The sequence below is a fragment of the Balaenoptera acutorostrata genome, chromosome 6 (genome assembly GCF_949987535.1).
Source record: "Balaenoptera acutorostrata chromosome 6, mBalAcu1.1, whole genome shotgun sequence".
In the NCBI taxonomy this organism is placed as follows: Eukaryota; Metazoa; Chordata; class Mammalia; order Artiodactyla; family Balaenopteridae; genus Balaenoptera; species Balaenoptera acutorostrata.
This window is the reverse complement of record NC_080069.1, coordinates 13437121-13458922: the sequence shown is the minus strand read 5'-3', so window position 1 is coordinate 13458922 and position 21802 is coordinate 13437121. Positions and strand designations below refer to the sequence as shown.

Sequence of the window (21802 nt, the reverse complement as noted above, 5' to 3'; positions counted from 1 at the left end):
TTCCTCTTGATTGTGGAATTAATTTGATGACATGTTCATGGTACTCATGTCAATCCTCTTTTCAGAAGAAAAAGTGGGGTGCTTCAGAGAATCAAATATTACCACCAGATACACAAACAGCCACACAAAGTTAAAGACCTTTTGAGCTGGAAGGGCCTTAAAGCTCATACAGACACCCTCCCCCCCCCCATTTTGTAGATAAGGAAATTGAGGCTAAACACAGAAAATCCTACTACAGATTCTTTCTAATAACCCAGCTTGCTCATTGAGGTTATACCCAGATAACATCTCTAGAAGACAACCCTGACAAATTCTTCAATCCCTACCCCTAGTTGGAACAACAGTGGAAATGTCCCACATGTTCCTATACTGTTTGGGTGTTTATGGCAAAATAGAAACCTTTTTGACTGTGGATGCCCTGGGTCAACCTGTGGGTATGCTCACCGGGGGCTCTTCCACAGCCTGGCCAGGTCCCCTTTCCTTCGAGGTAGACAAGAAAGAGAGAGAGATTTCACCTCTGAGAATTTGGGTTTGCTTGCCTGCATCTTCGTGTGTCTATTTCACCTCTTTTAGGAGAGCCATGTGAATTCATCACAGGGTCAGGGAAGTACAAACCTCTGAGATGTGTCCAGGATTACTCAAGAAATGAGTGTGCATATTTAAAAGTGCTGCGTTCTTTCCTTGGCTCCACGCAGGAGCACCTGCAGTGTGATGAAATGGGAAGAAACCCAGGCTCTGGAAGTAACCCGTTGGGGTTTGAATCAACCCATCTCTGTCCTCTCTCAGCTTTGCAAACTCCCTCAAATTATTTGAAATTGTCTTGAGTTTTCATGTCTTCAACCTTTCAAAATGGGGACCACCCCTACCATGCAAGCTGCCTTGGGGTTCAAGTGAGACCGAATACGTGAAGTAAGTCCTCACGAAATGTGCCTTTCTTGTCTCTGCTGGGCCTGGGTAAGATCTGGAACTCTCCTCTCTGCGAGCATGATTGATGTTCCTTTTTTTTTTTTTTTTTTTTCAAAGATAATTTGGAAGGTGGGTGCAGGTTAGTTCTGTACACAACAGCCCCTTTCCAAAAGGTGGCCTCTTATATAATCATGTATGACTAGAGACAAAGTGTTAATAAGACCTGGAGGGGGGGACTTCCCTGCCACTCCAGTGGTTAAGACTCCATGCTTCCAGTGCAGGGGTTGTGGGTTCGATCCCTGGTCGGGGAACTAAGATCCCATATGCCGTGCAGCTTGCCCCCCCCCCCCGCCCCCAAAAAAAGACCTGGAGGGGATTTTAAGTGGCAAGAGAAGAGCAGGAAGGGACAGAGTCTGCAGGGCTGACATGGTGCCTGGAGCAGCTTCTGAGAAGTTGCTGGGCAGACTGGCTGGAGGCGATTCGTGGGCTTCACCCTGCTTTCCAGGCTGCCGTTAAACTAGAAGGATGTAAACTAGGTCACAGAAGAAACAAACCTGAAGCCTATCCCTTCCGAGCTGTAGGGATGAGTTGTGAGCCTGGTCTTTGGTCAGAGGCTGGGGACATCAGATACACCGGTCCCCAAATATCTTCCCTTTTTTAACGTAACATTTTCCCGTAGGCTTCCCTTTCCACATCCATGGAAATCCTAGATCTCTCCTGCCTGAATACAAAGGATTCCAGGTAATGTTGTGAATAGTAGGTCACAGGGGGCATTGGACAGTTCATCTCCTTGGGAAACTATTAGGTCAGAAAGAGTTATATTTGACAAAAGATCCTAAGGAATGTCTGTCCTGAAGTCAAAGAGGAAAACTGCAAAGAAATGCCTTAGGATTACCTTAAATGTAGGAGAGATGATGGGCAGGGCACAAAAAAATAAACAACTGGTCTTTATATTCCTTGATAAGAACTGTGAAGTACTGAAAGACCTTGCTTGTAACCCCCAAATTGTCACAACCTTTGTGGATGTTGGTTTATGGGATTTTTTTTTTTTAATCCTTTTTTTCCCTCTCTCTCTGTCCTGGTGACTTGTCTTGCTTTGAGAGTTTTTTTTTCAAGAATTGTTTTCATTCAACATATATTAAGCTCTTACTGAATGCCAGACACCTTCCTAGACCCCCAGGCTGTGGCGATCCAGTGTGTTCTAAGGGAACAGCCCCGCGATATAAGGACTGCAGTGTGCAGTGGGATTGGCAAGAGAGTGGGGTTAGAGGAAAGGGAAACCCTAAATCAGGCTCCTGGGCCATGGGTTCCCTCCCCCTCCTCCACCTTCACGCCTTGATTCCAGAATTACAGTCATTTTCCCCTGTCAGAGAGACCCCTTAAAAACAACTGCCACCCTCAGATCCCTAAGACAAAACCAGCGATAAAGCAGGATCTGAGATGACAGTCTCTCTGCTAACTCTTCCCAAGCTTCAAGGGTCCTGCCCCTCTGCTTGCCCCCAGATCGTGGGGTGATTTCTTGTTTTAAAATTAAGACATAACTGGGACTGCCCTGGCAGTCCAGTGGTTAAGACTCCGTGCTTCCACTGCAGGGGGCACAGGTTCGATCCCTGGTCGGGGAACTAAGATCCCGCAAGCCACACGGCACAGCCAAAAAAAAATTAAGACATAACTTACATACAGTTAAGGGCACAAATCTTAGTGTACAGGTGGATGCACTTTTACAGCAGTGTCTACCCATGTCACCACCTCTCAGATGCACAGGCTACTCCCACCCCACAGAAGTTTCCGTCGTGTCCATGCTCTCATTTTATAAAAGGTATTTAGAAGGCCCTTCAATATGTACTTCCCTTCCTCTCACTTCTCAGCTATAATGAAAAGGGGAGAAAAACCCCACCATCAACACAAAACAAGACAGTGAAGGGTGTACCTTTTGCCAGGTCAATTGGTAATCAGTCCCTGGACCTCAGTTTCCTCATGAAATCATATATATTTGAGGTTACAGGATTTTTAGAATCCTTTCAGCCCTAGCTTTTATTCTAAGTGAATGAAAAAGAGAGTCAGAAGAAAACTAACTTTCTCTTCAAAGGCTTTTAGGTCCATACTCCATGACTAAGTAGGATTGTAAAATTAAATTGGAAAAGGTAAGTTGCTCCTTGGGTGGGTTGAGAGTGGAACCGTCAGTTCTAATCTACAAAAGGAAAAAGTTTTCCTTTCAAGTTGATGACTTCAGGCTGATTCCTGCAATCCAGCCAAGGCTCGTCTCCTTTATATGCTGCCCAGATTCACCCAGTAGTGAAATTTTGTGAGTTGTTCACCCAAACTTGGTCAAAAACTCAGTTGCCTTGATTTTGTAAACTAGTCGGGTTTCAAACATGAACAGTTAAGAAGATGTGCGTTGAAGTAGAACAATTTTGTTCACATTTGCTGTTATTTATTTTTTAAATTAAAAATGGAACTGAATTTTAAAGTTTATTGTGTACTTAGTTGACTATTACCCTTATATTAATGAAATGAACTCATTCCTGGACTTTTCCTTATTGACACATCACACCCACCCATCTCTTCTGGTCTCATTTCATTACTGGTCCTATTTGTTTAAACTTGTTCTGTGGGATCATAGAGTCATGTTTGCCTGGAAGCAATAAAAACTGCAAACTATTTGGTTTTTAGTTCACCTCCACCCACACCCCATTCATCCCTTGGCATCTGAGCTGACAGTTTACAACAATTTATTTAATACAATTAGTATTAAATAAGTAAGTATAATAAAAGTCCTATTTCTTCACTCATTCACCACAGATAATTAGGCAGAGGTAAAGGGAAATAAAGAGGTTAAAAGGTATATCAAATAACTTACATTGAAAGGATGGGAATGGATTCTCAAACCAAGTTCAACAAAGTAGGTTGAACCCGGGAAGAGGTCACGCCCCAGACCAATTAGATCAGAATTTCCGAGGGAAGGGAGTGGGACCCAGGCATTAGTATTTCTTTTCAATCTCTCCATGGTATCCCAATGTCAGGCCAAGGTTGAGAACCATTGCCTTAGAGGAAATAACAGCTTTAGTGAATCAGTGTTCAAGGTGCTTTTCTTAAACTCCCTGCTGGTGGTGAGTCAGATTGGAAAGAGGGGGCAGCCTCACTCCGGTTAGAATAGCGCCACTGTCTTAAGTCCTGGGTTGATGCATAGATTTTTTTTTTATTTTAAAGAACGTGTCCTAGTACTTTAAAACGTGCAGTTTATTGCCTTTCAGAGCAATGATGCTTCACTGTCTGTGTACATAAGAATCACCAGAATGCTTATTAAAAATGCAGGTGGCTTGGGCCCCAGAGACTCTGAGTCAATAAACCTGGGGAATCTTTTTGAATCTAGGGTCCCCATCGAGAAATACTACTTTAGAGCATCACTGTCAAGATGTGTACGTGCTGTTATCTTGCGCGGTGATTCTTAGCTTTTTTTCCAGTCACCTTGAGGATACTACAACGTCTAAAACTTTTGCTAAAAATGGTCTATCTTCAAGCCGTTCTTTCTGTTACTTGATCATTTAAAGCCCTGTATGTTTGAGAACTCGTCTCATTAAAATGTATCATTTGGTATGTTTCCCCATCCTTTATTTTGAAAGGCTGCAGACTTTTTTTGAAGCTGTGTTTCCCCATTTTTTATTTTGAAAGGTTTCAGACTATTTAGAAGTTCTTGAGATTCAGGAAAGTGTTTATAATTTTAATAAAGTGGTCGTTTTCTCTCCTTCCCCATAGTCACTTGAGCCATTTGAGAATCAAATACTCATCGTGTTCATCCCAAGCCTCTAACCTCAGCATCAGGGAAGCTGGATGAGCACGATCTTTGCCTCCCAGTCAGGGAGGCCCGCAGCTACCTCCGAAGAAATTGTCCCGAAGACGTGCTCTGGTGAAGGAAAGCTGATGTTCCCAACAGGATGTATTAAATAAATGGGTGTGTGGCCTTCCTCTTGCAATGTGTTAACTAACGCAAAGATTGTTTTTATAAAAACAAAAAGAGTTCCTGAGTGATTGGCGATGTTAAGCCCCTTATCCTGCCTTGTAAGTATTGATTAATGAAATAATGCAGGTTTGCCTTTTGTTCCATAAAGAAACATAAGGTAGATTGTAAACCACATCACTGCCTAATTTTATTAAAATGGAATTGAGGTAGTTCTTTGATTCAGTTTTAGAGATTCCTCAATAGGAGATACTTGGGAAATCTAGTGTCGTATGGTAGTAAATATATGTTTTAAAAAGTAAGGGTTTTCTCCCCTGTGGAATGTTTCTGATGCCTGTTCAAATTCCTTAGCACAAGTCCTGCCCTTTTTTGAAGGGGTGGAAGAAGCCTCCATCTGTCTGATTAAGAGAGGAAAGAAGGCTTAGATCTTTGCCGTGCAAATAGAGGCACAATTTGTTGCTGTGACATCAGGCAAGTTATCTGAAATTTGGGGTTTTCAAATGGCCACATAGCCACTGGGGAATTATGAGAATAAATGAGAAAGCTAGTATCATAGTGTCTGGGACCTCATGGAGAAATGGTCACCAGGAAAACTAAGTTGACACCTGAGCCCCAGTAACCAAATAACTGGGCTTCCAGGTCCAAGCTCATTGGCTGCTCATCATGGTGCAATACAGGAGCACTGACCTTGGAGCCCAGCAGGACCCGGTGGGTCTCGTAAACTCTTGGAGCCCCGGTTTCCTCATTTTAGAGGGAAGACAGTATCTACTTTCCAAGGCCGTTACAAGCGTTAATGAAAGTATTTATGCATCTATCTAGCCCATTCTGGAGAATGAGCGGTGGCCGTGCTGTTTGATCAGGGGACACGGGAACGCCTGAATCCTGTCTTCAACTGACTACAATCCGTATGTTTCTTAAGGGAAATACCAAAAAGCTCAGACAGGTGAATGCTATTATTTTTAGGCCTTGGTCCAAACCTCAGTGGCACTGCTCGCTCTGATGAACTTGGAGGGACCACGTGGAGCCGGAAGGAGCATTGGACCTAGGCTTCTGCTAGCGAGGCCTCCTTTCCCCAAGGCCTCTCTCAGGTTCCGGTTAACTTTCAAAGAGATTAGAGACAATCTGGCGGGGAAGCTTTGGCCATGGCCCCATCTTGCTTCTGTAGGGTATGGTCAAAGAGAAAGCTACCACCCCATAGAAAACTGGACTGACTCAGTATTGGCCAGGGACCAGTTGTCCTGTGGGTGCAGGTGGGTGGTGGTGGAAGTGAGCCATGAGATTCCTTTAGTCAACAATAACGGTGCCTGTGTGTTGTCTCTCCTGTCCTCTGCCCCCTGTCGACACACTTGGGGGACCCCCTTTGGGGGCTTACAATGTCCCACCCTGACCAGAGTTCTGAGTTAGAGAAAGACTTCACATTTATGCCACTTTATTCCCAACACAGCACTTCATCATGTGCAACCTGGCATAAGAATTTCTGAAATTCACACAATTTACAGATATTAAATGTGTCACAGATTTCAAAGTCAGAATTACACTTGTGTTGTCAAGTTTTCTGGTCCAGTAGATTTACATCTTCTGCCCAGTTTCCTCTTCGATCAGAGTTTCCTGAAAAATATGTGAGTAGCAAATATATCAAGGTTGATTTTCTGACCTGAGTTTCATTATGTTTGAACATTTTAATTTCTAAAATATTGATATAGAAAGAATAGATCCATTTGTTTTTGCACACTAGATAGTGCTAGAGAGCTAGATCATGTCTTTATAAGTCGTTTAATAAACATAATATCTACATTAATAGTTTAAAGGTAGGATGTGAGGACAGAGGTGAAAGAAAGGTCTGATCCTTTTGTCTGTGTGTTTTTTTTTTTTTAATGGCTGCGTCGGGTCTTAGTTGCCCCATACGGGATCTTCGTTGCAGCGCGTGGGCTTCTCTCTAGTTGTGGTGTGCGAGTTTTTTTCTCTCTAGTTGTGGCGTGCAGGCTCCAGAGCACGTGGGCTCTGTAGTTTGCGACCCGCGGGCTCTAGTTGAGGCGAGCAAGCTCAATAGTTGTGACACGTGGGCTTAGTTGCCCTGAGGCATGTGGGATCTTAGTTCCCCAACCAGGGATTGAACCCACATCCCCTGCATTGGAAGTCGGATTCTTTACCACTGGACCACCAGGGAAGTCCCCATCCATCTGTTATGAATCCAGTCTTTGCCTCAATTCTGTCTTTCTAATGTCATGTTTGGAAAATTTCACTGCTTGCTATTAGTTTTATCATGAGATAGGATTAGAAAAAGAAAGGAAATAAATGTCTGTCCACTTTTTCTCTGTCCTATGGGTGTAGAAATTGAAGTCAATGGAGAAAATAAAAACTATTGCTCATCTTCATATGTGACGTATTCAGGCTTTTTCTGCTCCTGGGCGTAACTGAAAATTAACTGTAATGCCTTCTAACTGCTGCAAATAAGTGGACCATGGAGCTCAGAGAACATCAGAATTGAATTCAGGTTTCAATTTCTATATTCAATTCTCTTTATACATTTTTTAAAATCAAAAACCTACATTGGGTTAGTAGAGTGCCATTTTGGGTGGGAATTTGGAAAATTAGTATTGTCCAATCAGATAACTGGAAGTCAAATCTGTGGCTCTGAATTATAAATTTACTAGTTTGGGAGTTTTTATTCCAAAGAGAAAGAAAATTAATTAGAGCACCATTTTTGATTTCTACATTTCCCAGGGAGAACCATGTTATACCAAGAACTGTTGAAGAATCCAGTGGAGAATCCAGTGGATTAGCCTAGAGAAGAATAGTCTAGAGAGTTTGATGAACATACTTGAAGAACTGACATGTAGCAGTGGGAAGAAATTTGTTTTGTCAGTCATCCCTTAGGCTAGAGCTGAGATTAGTAGATAAAGGTTGCAAAGAGATTTCAATTTAAGAAAGAAAGAAAAAAGGTTCCAATCATTAGTACTGTCTAACCACTGAAAAAGGGTGTTATGGAATGGCAAGGGCCCAGTACAGGAGGAATTCAGGCAGTCAGGAAGGTAAGCCCTGCAGTGGCTAGAGATGGTTGTCCTAAGTGGATGACCAAAGTGGTGGTACCCAGGGCCCATCCATCTCTAAAGCTCCATGTTATTAACGCTGTAACTCACCAGAGCTCCTTTCAGGTCCCTGAGTGGAGAACGGCGCTGGTGTATGGTGCACTCAAAGCGCTGAGGTTCTGCTGGTTGATCAACCTCTTTGGCTATCTGCAAAAAAAAGAATGTGATTCTTGGAGATGGAGATACAGAAATGAAATGGTATTTTCCATTTCCACCAAAAACTGTGTGTGGGAAGTGAAGTCAAGGGAGTTGTGGGACTGAGAAAGCTGAGAATTGGGATGGAGACTTTAAAAGACCATAGAAATGCTGTCAGACACATCTACAGATTGGTGTGCAGTTCTGGAGGAAATGGGCCATAATAAGGAGAGAGAATATTTTTCTCCCTCCAGTTGATGAGAATGAAGCACTTCAAGCCTCATGACGGGATGGTATACAAAAAAATACAAGAGCTTATAGTTATGACTAAGGTTGATCTTATTTTCTAGTTTTTACTAAATATGTCCTAGTTAGAAGAGAGTTGCTTCACATATAATCTGTGGAGAGGGAATGTCAGATTCTGGGCTTCTTTGTTTCATACTAAATTATCTTTATTATTTCTCCCAAATGAGATATTTCTTTTCAATGAAAACTAAATGGTTTTAAGTTTCTCTAGCTATGTTTCCCATTCTCAGCTCTATATTGAATGTCCAGCCCTGAATCATTCATCCTTTAGGGTGTGGTTCGTTTCCCATTAACTTAAAAAACAATAACAACTGTCTTTCATTAATCCATTAATGGATGGATCCATTAATCCATCCATTAATCAATTAATCCACTTAATCCATTTTTTTGGATTAAGCAGCCAAGATATATGGCTTCGCTCATGCAATCCTCACATGGCCCCAAGAAGTCACATTTTATAGATAAAAAAACCCAAGTACCTGTGTTAGTTCTGGTACTAGAACTGAAAACTAATTTCTGTGGAATTAAATCCAGTGTATTTTCCAGAATGTATTTTGTCTCCTTGAGCTTGCTAACTCCTCTCCTCCTAGGGGCCTCCAACTTCTTTGCTTGAGTGCCCATATCATTAAAAAGAAATTGTAGGGACTTCCCTGGTGGCGCAGTGGTTGAGAATCCGCCTGCCAATGCAGGGGACATGGGTTCGAGCCCTGGTCCGGGAAGATCCCACGTGCCGTGGAGCAACTAAGCCCGTGCGCCACAACTACTGAAGCCCGCGCGCCTAGAGCAAGTGCTCCTCAACAAGAAAAGCCACCACAACTGTGAAGCCCACGCACCGCAACAAAGAGTAGCCCCCACTCGCTGCCACTAGAGAAAGCCCGCACGCAACAACGAAGACCCAACGCAGCCAAAAATAAAACTAAATATTAAAAAAAAAAAAGAAATTGTAGAGCATGCACCCTTGATAAGGATACTTATTTATGTTATAAAAATGTACTGCTGACCTAATATCACAGATATTTTTAAAACATGAAATTACAAGAAAAAAAAAATAGGCAGAGTTCTAAGATTTTCTTTCCAAATCCCAAAGAATCATCTTGTACTAGAGACCTTGGCTCCATCCACTTGTTTCTAATTCCTTTGGCAAACCTATATCCTCAGAGTACGACACACCCCTTTGCGCTTGTTCATCTAGGAATTATTCCTGCCCTTTGTCCCATTAGTCCCTGTCTGAATTGAAAGCAGGAATGGGACTTGACTTTGGAAGCGCCTTATCTCCCCCGGAATACCTAGGTTGGAGCCAAGAATCGGTAGCACCCTTGGGCGCACGTAGGATGTTGGCATCGTTCAGTTGGATCCCATAAGCCATGTCTCATTTTGAAGCTGAGAGAAACTTACCTCTTGGAAAGAATCAAGCACATTTTCAGCATTTCTCTTTCCTCCGGGGCGCAACCCGTAGGACCAGTGCTGGCTGGAGCAGCCCACCACACACAGAGTCAGCAGAATAAGTCCAGCTAGAAGTTTTGGAATCGGCTCCATTCTAAGAAACATCAATGCAACCATAAAAATAGACCCAGACTGGGTCGAGCAAAGACTCCTTTGGTGAAAAGCCTAACACTGGTGTCACTAACCCTGCAGAAGACGGAAGTGGGAGTCATCTACGGTTTTCACATGCAGGTACTTGCTTGCCTTGAGTTTCCTAGCCACTGGAGACAAAATCACTCCTTTAAACTCACATGTTGAGTGCTTTTTAGAACTAAACTATTTTAATGTGTATTATTTATTTGGTTATCCAAACCTCAGGATTCCTCCTTTATCAAATTCACTTTTTGCCTTCGTATTCCCCAGCCCCGCCCCGTGGTTGGTTTTCATTCCTGAGATAAAGAGAATCGGGCCATCTGCCCTGAAAAGGGGCTCCTACTAGGATTCTCTAGCTAATATAAGTTGCTTGACATTAAATGGCTACCCTATGGTGCTAATTACGTTTTGCTGAGTATCTGTCCTCTGGTCTTCCACACATTGCCGCTGGCTGGACCATCTGTGAGTGTGAGAGAGGAGTCCTTGCTTTTCAAAGCACGGAGTTCCACACCAGCTGCCTACGTGGCCAAGGCAGCCTTGAATTATTGAATTACATGTGGAATTATCACAAAGGAATTTCCACTGGTGGGGAAGAGGCCAAAGACAAAAGCAAATATTGGTTAATGCGCAGCTGCGATTCCCCAAAGTCTGGATCTCTGTGGCTGGAGGTGACAAGGATCAGGAAGGTAAGGTTTCTTTAGACACCGTACCTGGCCTTAGCTCTTATAAAATGCCCTATAGACAGACAATAGCATGCAGTCTAAAAAAAGTGCTAGAAATACAAAGCATTTTACCTGTTTGAGAGCAGAGAGTCCCCCCAAATCCCAAGCTTCCTTTGGAGTGTGTTGAGTCTGACTTTTCATTTTTCTAGCTTCCTTTTTATATGAAACTTTTCCAGGACACTGAAATCTTCCCTGCTGGTTAATTGCACAGCACGTGGACTTTTTTTTTTTTAATAGCAAGTATTTTTTAAGCCTCACATAAAGCCCTTAATGCTGTATGTAATTGGAACACCCACTGGTGTATCTGTTAAATTTACTTAAATCTTGGCCATTAAAACCTCAGCTAAGACTTTTATAGCTGAGGCCACAATTCAAAGCAATTAAAATCTAGCTAGGTAGGATCCCCTTGAGGAAACTGACAGACCTATCAAGAGTTCAAGGAAAATAGCTGTCTTAGAATGTCATGTTAAATGCACACATAAAAACTTTCACGGAGGAGGCCATGCAATAATTGTAGAGGTTGAGTCAGGATGCCTGGGATCTGGTCTCAGCTCTTAGATTCCTCGTGTGTTAAAAGGAGCTGATTTATAGGCAATAAGTGATTATTGGTACTATTCCAAGCCCATATAAGATCTCTAGAGTAGATGGTGTGAGTTTGAAAATTCCCCAGTCTGCTACCCTCTAGGTTTCCTCCTTGACTTATTTTTTATTTATTTAATTTATTTAGTTTTTAAAATTGAAGTACAGTTGAGTTACAATGTTCTGTTAGTTTCAGGTGTACAGCAAAGTGATTCACACACACACACACACACACACACACACACACACGCATATATATATGTGTAACTTCTTTTTCAGATCTTTTCCCTTATAGGCTATTACAAGATATTGAGTATAGTTCCCTGCGCTGTACAGTAAGACCTTGTTGTTTATCTATTTTATATATAGTAGTGTGTATCTGCCAATCTCAAACTTCTAATTTATCCCTCCCCTCCCTTTTCCCTTTTGTTAACTGTAAATTTGCTTTCTATGTCTGTGATTCTATTTCTGTTTTGTAAATAAGTTCATTTGTATCTTTTTTTTTTTTTAGATTCCACATATAAGCAATATCATATGATATTTGTCTTTCCATGTCTGGCTTACTTCACTTAGTATGATCATCTCTAGGTCCATCCATGTTACTGCAAATGGCATTATTTCATTCTTTGTTATGGCTGAGTAATATTCCATCGTGTATATATACCACATCTTCTTTCTTGAAAGCCTTATACAGCATCAGAAAGGTAAGGAGAAACATTGTATTTAGAATCCGCCAAATGCAAAACCATCTAGAGCAGATTTAGGCCCATGGTTCAACTCATTTCAGTAGATACTTATTGAGTTAAAAGATGCAAGTCCCTGGGCTAAAGGTCATGGGAGTACAAAGATGAGGAATAATCTGGCATGTGAATGAGACTAACCTGCTTCATTATTACAGTCCTGCAAAGTGGATATCATGATCCAAATTTTACAGAGAAATGTTTCACCCCAGCGGTGAGCCCTTGGATTTTTTTTTTTTTAATATTTATTTATTTATTTATTTATTTATGGCTGTGTTGGGTCTTCGTTTCTGTGCGAGGGCTTTCTCTAGTTGCGGCAAGTGGGGGCCACTCTTCATCGCGGTGCGCGGGCCTCTCACTGTCGCGGCCTCTCTTGTTGCGGGGCACAGGCTCCAGACGCGCAGGCTCAGTAATTGTGGCTCACGGGCCCACTTGCTCCGCGGCATGTGGGATCTTCCCAGACCAGGGCTCGAACCCGTGTCCCCTGCATTGGCAGGCAGATTCTCAACCACTGTGCCACCAGGGAAGCCCCCTTGGACGTTTTATTTACACAGTACAAGCATTTAAAAAAGAGAGAGATCCACTACTGTTTATTACATTTATTTGAATATATGATTGTCTTTCCTAATTTACCCCTGGGCTGTAACTTATGATGGTCAAGGATCCCATCTTATTTAAATATCTGTTAATAAATCCCCAGTGTTTAGGGACTGCCCTTGTGGTCCAGTGGTTAAGACTCCATGCTGGGTTCGATCCCTGGTGAGGGAACTAGATCCTGCACGCGGAAAGGAAGATCCCGCGGGCCGCAGCTAAGACCTGGCGCAGCCAAATAAATAATCCCCAGCATTTAATCAATCAGCATTCAATAAGTATAGATTGGAATGAATGTATGAATGAGTGAATAAAAGGTAAGGACCTTTTAGCCAGATTAGACCTAATGTTTCCTCTACTTCTGCATCAAAGATATGTGTTTTTTTTCCCAAAGGAAGTGGACTTTTAATTTTTAATACTTCTTTCTTAAATTACAGAAAATTTAAGTCTTCGCCATCAGATCCCACTCCATAGAAAGTCTAGGGTGGCTTTAAACCAGTTTGACATTAAATTCTCTTCCCCTACTATTTTCAAGGTCTTAGTAAACATCTCCCAGGACAATCGCACAGACGCTGTCCAAAGATATGTTTTATCTGACACAGAATAAACCTTCATGTACAGTTGGATGGAAGGCCTGTTACATTTGCTGAGCGGAAAAATGTTTAAAAGTAACTGAATATGTGTTCATTTTAGAGCCGGGATTGGCATTTCTCCTCGAGTAAGATGCTAAACCTGTCAGTTGTTGCCCAGTGTCCTGTGAAATAATTACATCTGCAAGGATTTTGGCATAAAGAGCAACGTTGTTCCACCCAAATAAACTCCTGCTTTGCCCAGCCACCTCTGTGGAGGTTGTCAGATCCGTGATAGGGTAGGGAAGAGGATAAACTTTCAAGTATAATTGCACATAGAGGGGGAATTAAAAAATAGAATGTAAGTGATTGACTTTATCTCATTTTAATTATTTTATCTCATTTAGACACTGAATAAGCGCCATTCTGACATGGAGGAGTGCAATCTTATCTCACCATAAAGGTAATGAGATAAGGTAATGAGTGAGAGCCTGGTTTTCAACAAGAGTCCATTATGTTTGAACGATATTTGTTTAAATCGTCCAACTGATTTCATGTTTACTGAAAGAGATATGTTTCTAACAGTGTTGCTTAAGCAGATGTGGTCTTTGGTTAGGAGTAACGGAAGCGGAGTTGAGACTTCTGACCCTTATTGTCATGTTAATCACTTATCGCTGGTTAAGCATCCCTGGATTTCTGGTAGCTTATTTCTATTAGTTGGTATTAAATCTTTGAAAAATGCTTTGAAATTTTTAGATGAACACAGCCACATGATCTGTGAATTCATCCAATATGCTTCATGCCCTTGAAGCCTGCCTTAGCATTGTCATAGATCTCAAGGGCAAAGGCCAAATTTATTTTCTACATCACCAAATAGGATATCAAACAAATATGCAATTAATGGAATGTGGAGGTTTGGTGACAAATTTTGATCCTTTTCACAGTTCCAAGGATAGATCGATTTACCAGGAAGCTGAATTTAGTTAATTGGGTTTAAATATTTGGATTTTATAGTTATCATACTTTTTTTTTCCCCCTAAATTTAGAAATTTCCTAAATTTTAAAGTATGGCTTTAGAGGGAAAATGGCCCCATTTTTAGCATTAAAAAAAAAAACCCTCAAAATTATTAAAATGTAACAATAATGGTTTAGTAATCTTGCTGAATGACAGATGGAAACCTTCTTTGTCCTAATGTAAAATCTCAGCAGGAAGGACTCATGAACTCCTGCTGACATATCTAAGGTTGTGAAAGGGTTTTGGAGAACTAATCCTTGCATAAGCTACTTTATACCAAAAGTAATGTAACTGCTTTTAGAGTTGTACATTTTAAAGATGATAATACTTCCTTGGAGATTTAAAAAAATTCTAGGGCTTTTCATATATTAAAGATGATTTAAAGTTGACTTGCAGTAGATTTACTTCCAATTCATGAAATGAACAGTTGGAGAAAACACCCCAAGTCTTGATTTATGATGGTAAACTTCATAAGAAAATGAATTTACAATACTTCCTACTAAAATGGCTTTGAAATTATAGTTAAAAGACTAGACTATATTACAGCATAATATGTATTGCTCTAAACAGTTACATGAGTTCTGAATTTTCTCAGTGTAGATAATTAGCTAATTTAGGTTTAAACCCTTTTCTAGCCCTTCCCCACCCCTCCTCCAACAATTGTGTTTTTAACCTATGTGTACAGTCATGTTTCATTGATCAGGTTAATGGAAGTTTTACTATTTTGAAACGTCCCTTCCTCCTTAAACTTCTTTCTCCTGGTTGTCGGGCGAGAACATTTTAGGGGCAATGTATCAATATGTAACCATCCTAATAAAGGCTAGCTGGTAATAATGTTCATCAGCTAAAGAGTAACACAAAAATTGAATTATTGGAAGACGGTCTTTTCTTTCGTTAAGCATTAATGAAACTGTCTTTGTGTCGTTAGAATGGTGGCTTTTAAGAGGAGGGTCATAAAATAACCATGCTTAAAGAAATAACTGTAACGGCACTTTCTTCCTTTTCCACCCAGACCCTCGGGGCTGGTCTTCAACACATATTGAAGAAATGTAAGTAAATTTGGAAAGTTCTGATTTTCAAAAGCAAGACAAGAAACTCCTTTTCAACATTTCACGTCGTTTATTAATGCAGTATACATTAGATCCAAAATCTGCATTTTCTAAGCATACTGTGTTTGGATCTTTCAGATTCTTTTGCAGTCTTAGGTTATGTCTACAGATGTACCCTTAAGTGGATGAACAACACATTCTATAATTATTGAAAATATAGTACAGAGTGAAATGATTTAAATATAATTTAGGCACATATTGATTATGAAAATAGATATCTCTCAATACTTCTCTGTCTTGGTAAAAATAATAAAGCAAAGAAAATAATTCATTTCTGAAGTTGCTTTCCTTCACCTGTAAAGGTCTGATCTCCTCCCACTATGCATATATACCCTTTACTGTTAAGGAAAGCTTTGCATATGTATATATAGAAGAATAAGCTACGTAAATATTGAAGACATGTCATTCTCCCAAAGGAGACAAAGTGGTTTTTAATGATTCCTTGCCTCAAACCGATGAGTCTGTAGAATTCAGAACCCATTTGGACACAGCTTACATCCCTGCTCTTGGGGTAGACATAAGGACACCAGTTACTGGTAAGGAAGTAAAGGCCCTGCCCCTGCTGCTGCAGAGATAACTCACGAAAGCCAGGTTAAATTTATTAAAACAAAAGAAACCAGAAATATAAGAACCACAGGTGCCGACTTATTGGTATTACATCTTGGACCAGTCAAATGCCTTTATTTTCATTTAAGTTTTTTGATAGCTATAGTCAAACTGTCAGTTTAAAATTCCTCATTCCCCATTGTAGGGTTTGAGCTGCAATTATATTATGTTGACTTCTAAAAGATGAATTTACCATATTCATTCATATTTTATAGCTGATTGCAGTGGATTGGGATTCAATACCTATTTATTTCCGAGCTGGTCCTGTTTAAACTATTTAGCATTTGAATTAAATGAACGTTAATTATGCACCTTGGTTTTTTGGTTCAGAATTATCTTCCTATGCTTGTTTTGACTGTACAGGAGGAAACTAGGCTAGCAGTGTAAATAGATAGATAAAATTGCCTGGTCTGGCGTTGAGTGGAACTTGCTAAGAATGAAATCCTAAGGAATGCTCATTTAAAAGTTGTAGCTGTACGTAAATCCTTCCTCCATCTGGAAAGTTCCACTGTTACTTAAGCTGACAATGATGTACAAAAATGTCTCTTTCCTTCCACTCTGTCTCAATCAGTAACAGAGGATTTCTTTAATTTAGCTAATGTTTTATTCTTAAAGAAAATAAAATTATAAAAATGAACCTGAAAAAGGAGCCTTGAGGAGTCTGATCTCACCATATTCACACGGTGTGACAGGTATTTAAAGTAGGGGAGGCATCACTAAAGCTACTGATATTTATAAACCTGAACAACCTTTTCAAAATTGTCATAAAGGTTAACAATTTAAATATCCATACTGCATCTAAAGATTCAATAAATATAATTGCATATGTTGTGCTTTTCATAAATTAAAATCTTCAAATGCATTTCAAACCAAGATGGTATTTCCACATCATGCCTATTTAAAAGCAAATATAATAGATACTATTCCTGGTCACAAAGCCAGGCAAATCCCCCTAACTCCACTCAAAAGGCAGCAATCTAATCGAGCTTCCCTACATCTACTACATGAGTGCTTCTCTGTTAAAATCACAATGTGGAAAAAAGGTCACTTTTTTCCCTTATGCACCTCTGAGAACAAGCATAATCCTCTACATGTTTTTTTTTTTTTTTAATTCCCTTCCAGTGTCATTTCTTCCAGACAGCTGAGTGGGTGGAGAAAGAAAAGTGATAAGGAGAACATTTCTCATCTTCGGCACCTTCCTCCAACCCTAGGATTCTCATCTGACGCTTTGTGACATATGTAGTGGTGTCAGCATCTCTTCAAAGATGGCGCCCTTCACGTTGGAACCCCTCAGGTTGGCTTCTTGAAGGTCACACCCAGACAGGTCGCAGTTCTGTAGGACAAAAACAGTATTCTTGGAAGTAATAGACAGATTTAAGGCCTTATCTGTTCCCTCTCAAAGGGATTCCTGGGGCCTATCAGGAAAATGTTCCTATATAATAAAACTCAGTTACTTCTGGAAAACTTCCAGAAATTTTAGGAGAAAGTCATATTTTCTTCTATCTGTATTTATTCTCTCTAGTTGACGCTCAGGCTGACCACTGCAAATATGTATAAACAGAAGTTAATGACGAAGCATGTCCCTTCTGTGTTTTAGGCATTTAAAATCCAGAATGGACTCCTATGTAGTAAAAAGCATCTAAACAATCCATGAACAATAATAATGCAAGGCGAGGGGGTGGGGGAGACTGTTTAAAAAAAAAACTGAGAGAAAGGGATTTCACTTCATTAGATCGCGTAATAGATTTCCCTGCAACCCTAACATTCTTAGAGCAAGGAATTACCTCTTTTTAACCCCCAAATTATGTGTACAGTTCAATGAGTTTTAACAAATGTATACAGCAGTGTAACCACCACCATAAGTGGGAGCTGCTTTCAAATTTCCCTTGAGATCAGGGAGTGACAGATGAGACAGGGGTTCTGGATAAGTCCTACATCCCTGGGGATGGTGGAGACAATGGTTAGAGAGAAGGGTGACTGCACACATAACCTGTCAGCAGCTGCCCCAACAGTCAACCTGATTAGTCTTTGCAATCAGCTGGATAAAGAGAAGCTTTTTGCTGTTTAACTGCATTGACTACATGCCAACTCAAACCAAGGACAAACGATCATCATCATAGGTGACAGTAACACATAATAAAAAACTAAATAATGGTGCTTATAATAGGTTTATACCTTCAGTCTTAGGCTGGTTCTTTTTGCCTTTAAGGTTAATGGGGCCTGCTACTACGCTGCTAAGACCTATCAAGAGAACAAGGCGAGAACATTTTAAAAAATCAACGGCAAGCTAAATGTTGACGTGCTAGTCTCTACAAGCCAATCTATGCCAGGTTTTCTTGTATAGGGCTGTACTGTTCAAAACGATAGTCCCAGCCACATATGGCAGCTTATATTTAAATGAATTAAGATTAAATACAATTTAAAAAATCCATCCCTCAGTGGCACTGGCCACGTTTTAAAGGCTCAGTAGCCGTATGTGGCTGGTGGTTGATGGACTGAACAGCAGAGTCACAGAACACGCCCACTGTCGCAGAAAGAGCACCAGAGAGCGACGACACAGACCTGTGAACAGCTATGGAGTCTGCACGCTACATCTGCCAATCAAGATGATACGTGCAAGACAATGCTGAGAAAAAACGGGACTGGACAGAACGAAAATCTCAGGCTGAGATTCAAAAAAAGAATATGATGCCGATTTAGAACAGGCTTTCCCTGAACCTGATTTCAAACACAGATGTCATTTCAGTTTCTCAAGTAGTTCAAGAAATAATCTGGCCCCATTTAATTCTGTTTGGAATTAAAATTTAAGGAAACCACAATCAACTGGATTAAAAAAGCATCTATCAGACGTATCTACTTGAGGGAGACCCAAGGAAAAGAGGAGAAATGAAATCAGCTCAGAATGAATGCCAGATGAGTCTTCAAATCTGAACCTGGCATCTGTAACTGAGGTAACCGGATCCTACTCTGGAATTCAAATTTGTTTAAACAAGCAATTGAAAGGAAAGCATCCCTTCAGCTGGGCTGGCATGTTACCTGGCAGTTTTGACCAGCCAACTACTTTGTTTATGATCTCAATACATTTTGCAGGAGCTACTCAGTAATTCTAGATTAATAAAAACTCTTTGAACTTGCTGACTCACCTCCAAATCAGTTCCTGCCAGAGTCGCTCCTCTGAGGTTACAGTTCTTCAACTTTGCATTTTTTAAGGTAGCAACTCTCAGGTTAATTCCTGTCATTTGACTTCCTTCCATATCCACACCTTTCAGATTAGCACCTAAAGGGAATACATTTTAGGCATAGATGAACTTGAAAATATTTATAGTCATCTATCTTCAAAAGATGCAAGGTGACTTATAATAGAGGTGAATGATGACCTCTGGATCCTTTGGAAATGACTGAATTATAAATCTGTCTCTCAACCAATATACATATATAAAGAATTCTTTGTTAACAATTTGTTTGCTTACACTATGAATTAAGAATTCATGTTTTAGTCTGTATTTTTGATGGAGGAATTAAATTCAGTCTTATGATAATTAGCACTTTTAAATATGCTCTGGAAAGTTCATGGCAATGAAGATAAGTACTGGGTCTTCTAAATACACAAATAAACGAACTGACCAGTTCACGGACACAACAAAGCAATAAGGAATTCATAAACAAAACATTATATCCAAAAATGACAAAAAACTGCCTGGCTATATGCAAACTGAATTTCTTAATTTTGGTCCGTGTAAGGCTATGCTGTTCTGTTTGAAAGTTTAAGACGCTGATACTTAATTCTCCAACTGAAGCCTCCTTAAACATTAGAGGACACATTTCCCGAGTTCAGCATGTTGGTTACCACGACTGAGACCAAGCAATGGCTTATCCCTTTGCAAATTCTCTAGGTATAAGACAGAAGAAATCTAACTCCCTATGGTTATCATGTTTTACCAGTAACAATTATTTTGCAGGGCTTTTTACTTAACAGTGTGTTTTTACCTTAGAGAAGGTAATTATAGATAGAATCTCACCTTCTAAATTGGCTTTAAGACCAGAAGGATCTTCAAAATTGCACAGTTTCAGGGATGCTCCTTCTGCATTAGAACAGAGCATCTTGACTCCCTGGAGATTTGCACACTGGCAAAGGAAAAGAGAAAAGTCCATGTATTAAGGTTCAGAATTTTCTTTGGAATAGAAAAAATTGGCTCAAACAGTAAAACAAAAAAAAGGAGGAAAAAAAAAGCTCAGTTTGATAAACTCACAATCAATTAGTTTCTGTTTACAATAAAGACTTTTCCAATTGAACCCAATAAAAACTGAGAAATGTTTTTAAAAAATAGTTGTTTTAAAAGAAACAAAAGGCAAATAAACAACAAAATTCCTGCTTTACATGAAACTTAAGAGTTTAGATAAAGAAACTGAGGAGTCTGGACCATGACATCCCTATTTCTGTTTTTATAAACAGCCCAGGCCATGACAATGTGACAGTTGAAATGTCTGGGTGAAGAAACTTGTTAGGGGTATGGATTTTCTCCTTCCTTATTATTGTAGGAATCAATCAATGAAATTCTTGATGCTCAATAATCCTACCACTACCTTCTTTTCAAAGGGCAGACTGCTAAGGCCAGTAATGAAAGGCATCATCGAGCTACAAACACCACCAAGTTGTTTGTAGGGTCTTTCTGTACCAACCAGCAATGTTGTTGCTACACCACATTGTCAATCCTGAGTACCCAAGCCACAGTACAAGATGTAAAGAGGAAAATGCCAGAAAATATATGTTAGAATGGTAAATTATGCTAGTTCGTCTCGGAGAATTCAATGCCATCAGATCTGAACTCTAAAAACTACTAGGTAAGGCAGGAAGCTATCTATAAAGGTGTTTTAAAAACTGTAAGGCGAAATAGCCTCAACCACCAGACAGCAGACAGCAGAAGCAAGAAAAACTACAATCCTGCAGCCTGTGGAACAAAAACCACATTCAGAGAAAGATAGACAAGATGAAACAGCAGAGGGCTATATACCAGATGAAGGAACAATATAAAACCCCAGAAAAACAACTAAATGAAGTGGAGATAGGCAACGTTCCAGAAAAAGAATTCAGAATAATGATAGTGAAGATGATCCAGGACCTCGGAACAAGAATGGAGGCAAAGATCGAGAAGATGCAAGAAAGGTTTAACAAAGCCCTAAATGAATTAAAGAACAAACAAACAGAGATGAACAATACAATAACTTAAATGAAAACTACACTAGAAGGAATCAATAGCAGAATAACTGAGGCAGAAGAACGGATAAGTGACCTGGAAGACAGAATGGTGGAATTCACTGCTGCAGAACAGAATAAAGAAAAAAGAATGAAAAGAAATGAAGACAGCCTAAGAGACCTCTGGGACAACATTAAACGCAACAACATTCGCATTATAGGGGTCCCAGAAGGAGAAGAGAGAGAGAAAGGACCCGAGAAAATACTTGAAGAGATTATTGTCGAAAACTTCCCTAACATGGGAAAGGAAATAGCCACCCAAGTCCAGGAAGCACAGAGTGTCCCATACAGGATAAATCCAAGGAGAAACACTCTGAGACACATAGTAATCAAATTGGCAAAAATTAAAGACAAAGAAAAATTATTGAAAGCAGCAAGGGAAAAACGACAAATAACATACAACGGAACCCCCATAAGGTTAACAGCTGATTTCTCAGCAGAAACTCTACAAACCAGAAGGAAGTGGCATGATATACTTAAAGTGATGAAAGGGAAGAACCTACAGCCAAGATTACTCTATCCGGCAAGTATCTCATTCAGATTCGATGGAGAAATCAAAAGCTTTACAGACAAGCAAGAGCTAAGAGAATTCAGCACCACCAAACCAGCTCTACAACAAATGTTAAAGGAACTCCTCTAAGTGGGAAA

The 21802-nt window shown here is 40.1% G+C and overlaps 2 protein-coding genes and 1 long non-coding RNA gene across 5 annotated transcripts in view; 1 reads left to right on the top strand and 2 right to left on the bottom strand.

The window, feature by feature from the left end:
• Positions 1–3887: 3887 nt before the first annotated feature.
• Positions 3888–9942, bottom strand: GNRH1 (gonadotropin releasing hormone 1). The gene is made up of 3 exons (XM_057548307.1): positions 9790–9942; positions 8005–8100; positions 3888–3950 (listed from the first exon to the last, which is right to left on the bottom strand). Exons 1-3 carry the CDS (start codon positions 9940–9942, stop codon positions 3888–3890), a joined length of 312 nt encoding a protein of 103 aa, XP_057404290.1.
• A 1822-nt stretch (positions 9943–11764) lies between these two features.
• LOC130708348 (uncharacterized) lies at positions 11765–14149 on the top strand. The gene is made up of 3 exons (XR_009008569.1): positions 11765–11974; positions 13295–13469; positions 13578–14149. It is a non-coding gene; the product is annotated as an uncharacterized LOC130708348 (long non-coding RNA).
• A 1731-nt stretch (positions 14150–15880) lies between these two features.
• Positions 15881–21802, bottom strand: part of KCTD9 (potassium channel tetramerization domain containing 9) — a 78870-nt gene continuing 72948 nt past the window's right edge. For 2 of the 3 annotated variants that reach the window (XM_057547905.1, XM_057547904.1), the window contains exons 10-12: positions 19920–20025; positions 19044–19177; positions 15881–17233 (exon numbers count right to left, since the gene is read on the bottom strand). In XM_057547905.1, coding sequence (XP_057403888.1) covers positions 17117–17233; positions 19044–19177; positions 19920–20025 — 357 coding nt within the window. In that variant the 3' untranslated portion in view covers positions 15881–17116. Of the gene's footprint in view, positions 17234–18075; positions 18142–19043; positions 19178–19919; positions 20026–21802 lie in introns of all 3 variants that reach the window. The other variant, XR_009008568.1, reaches the window with a different exon arrangement.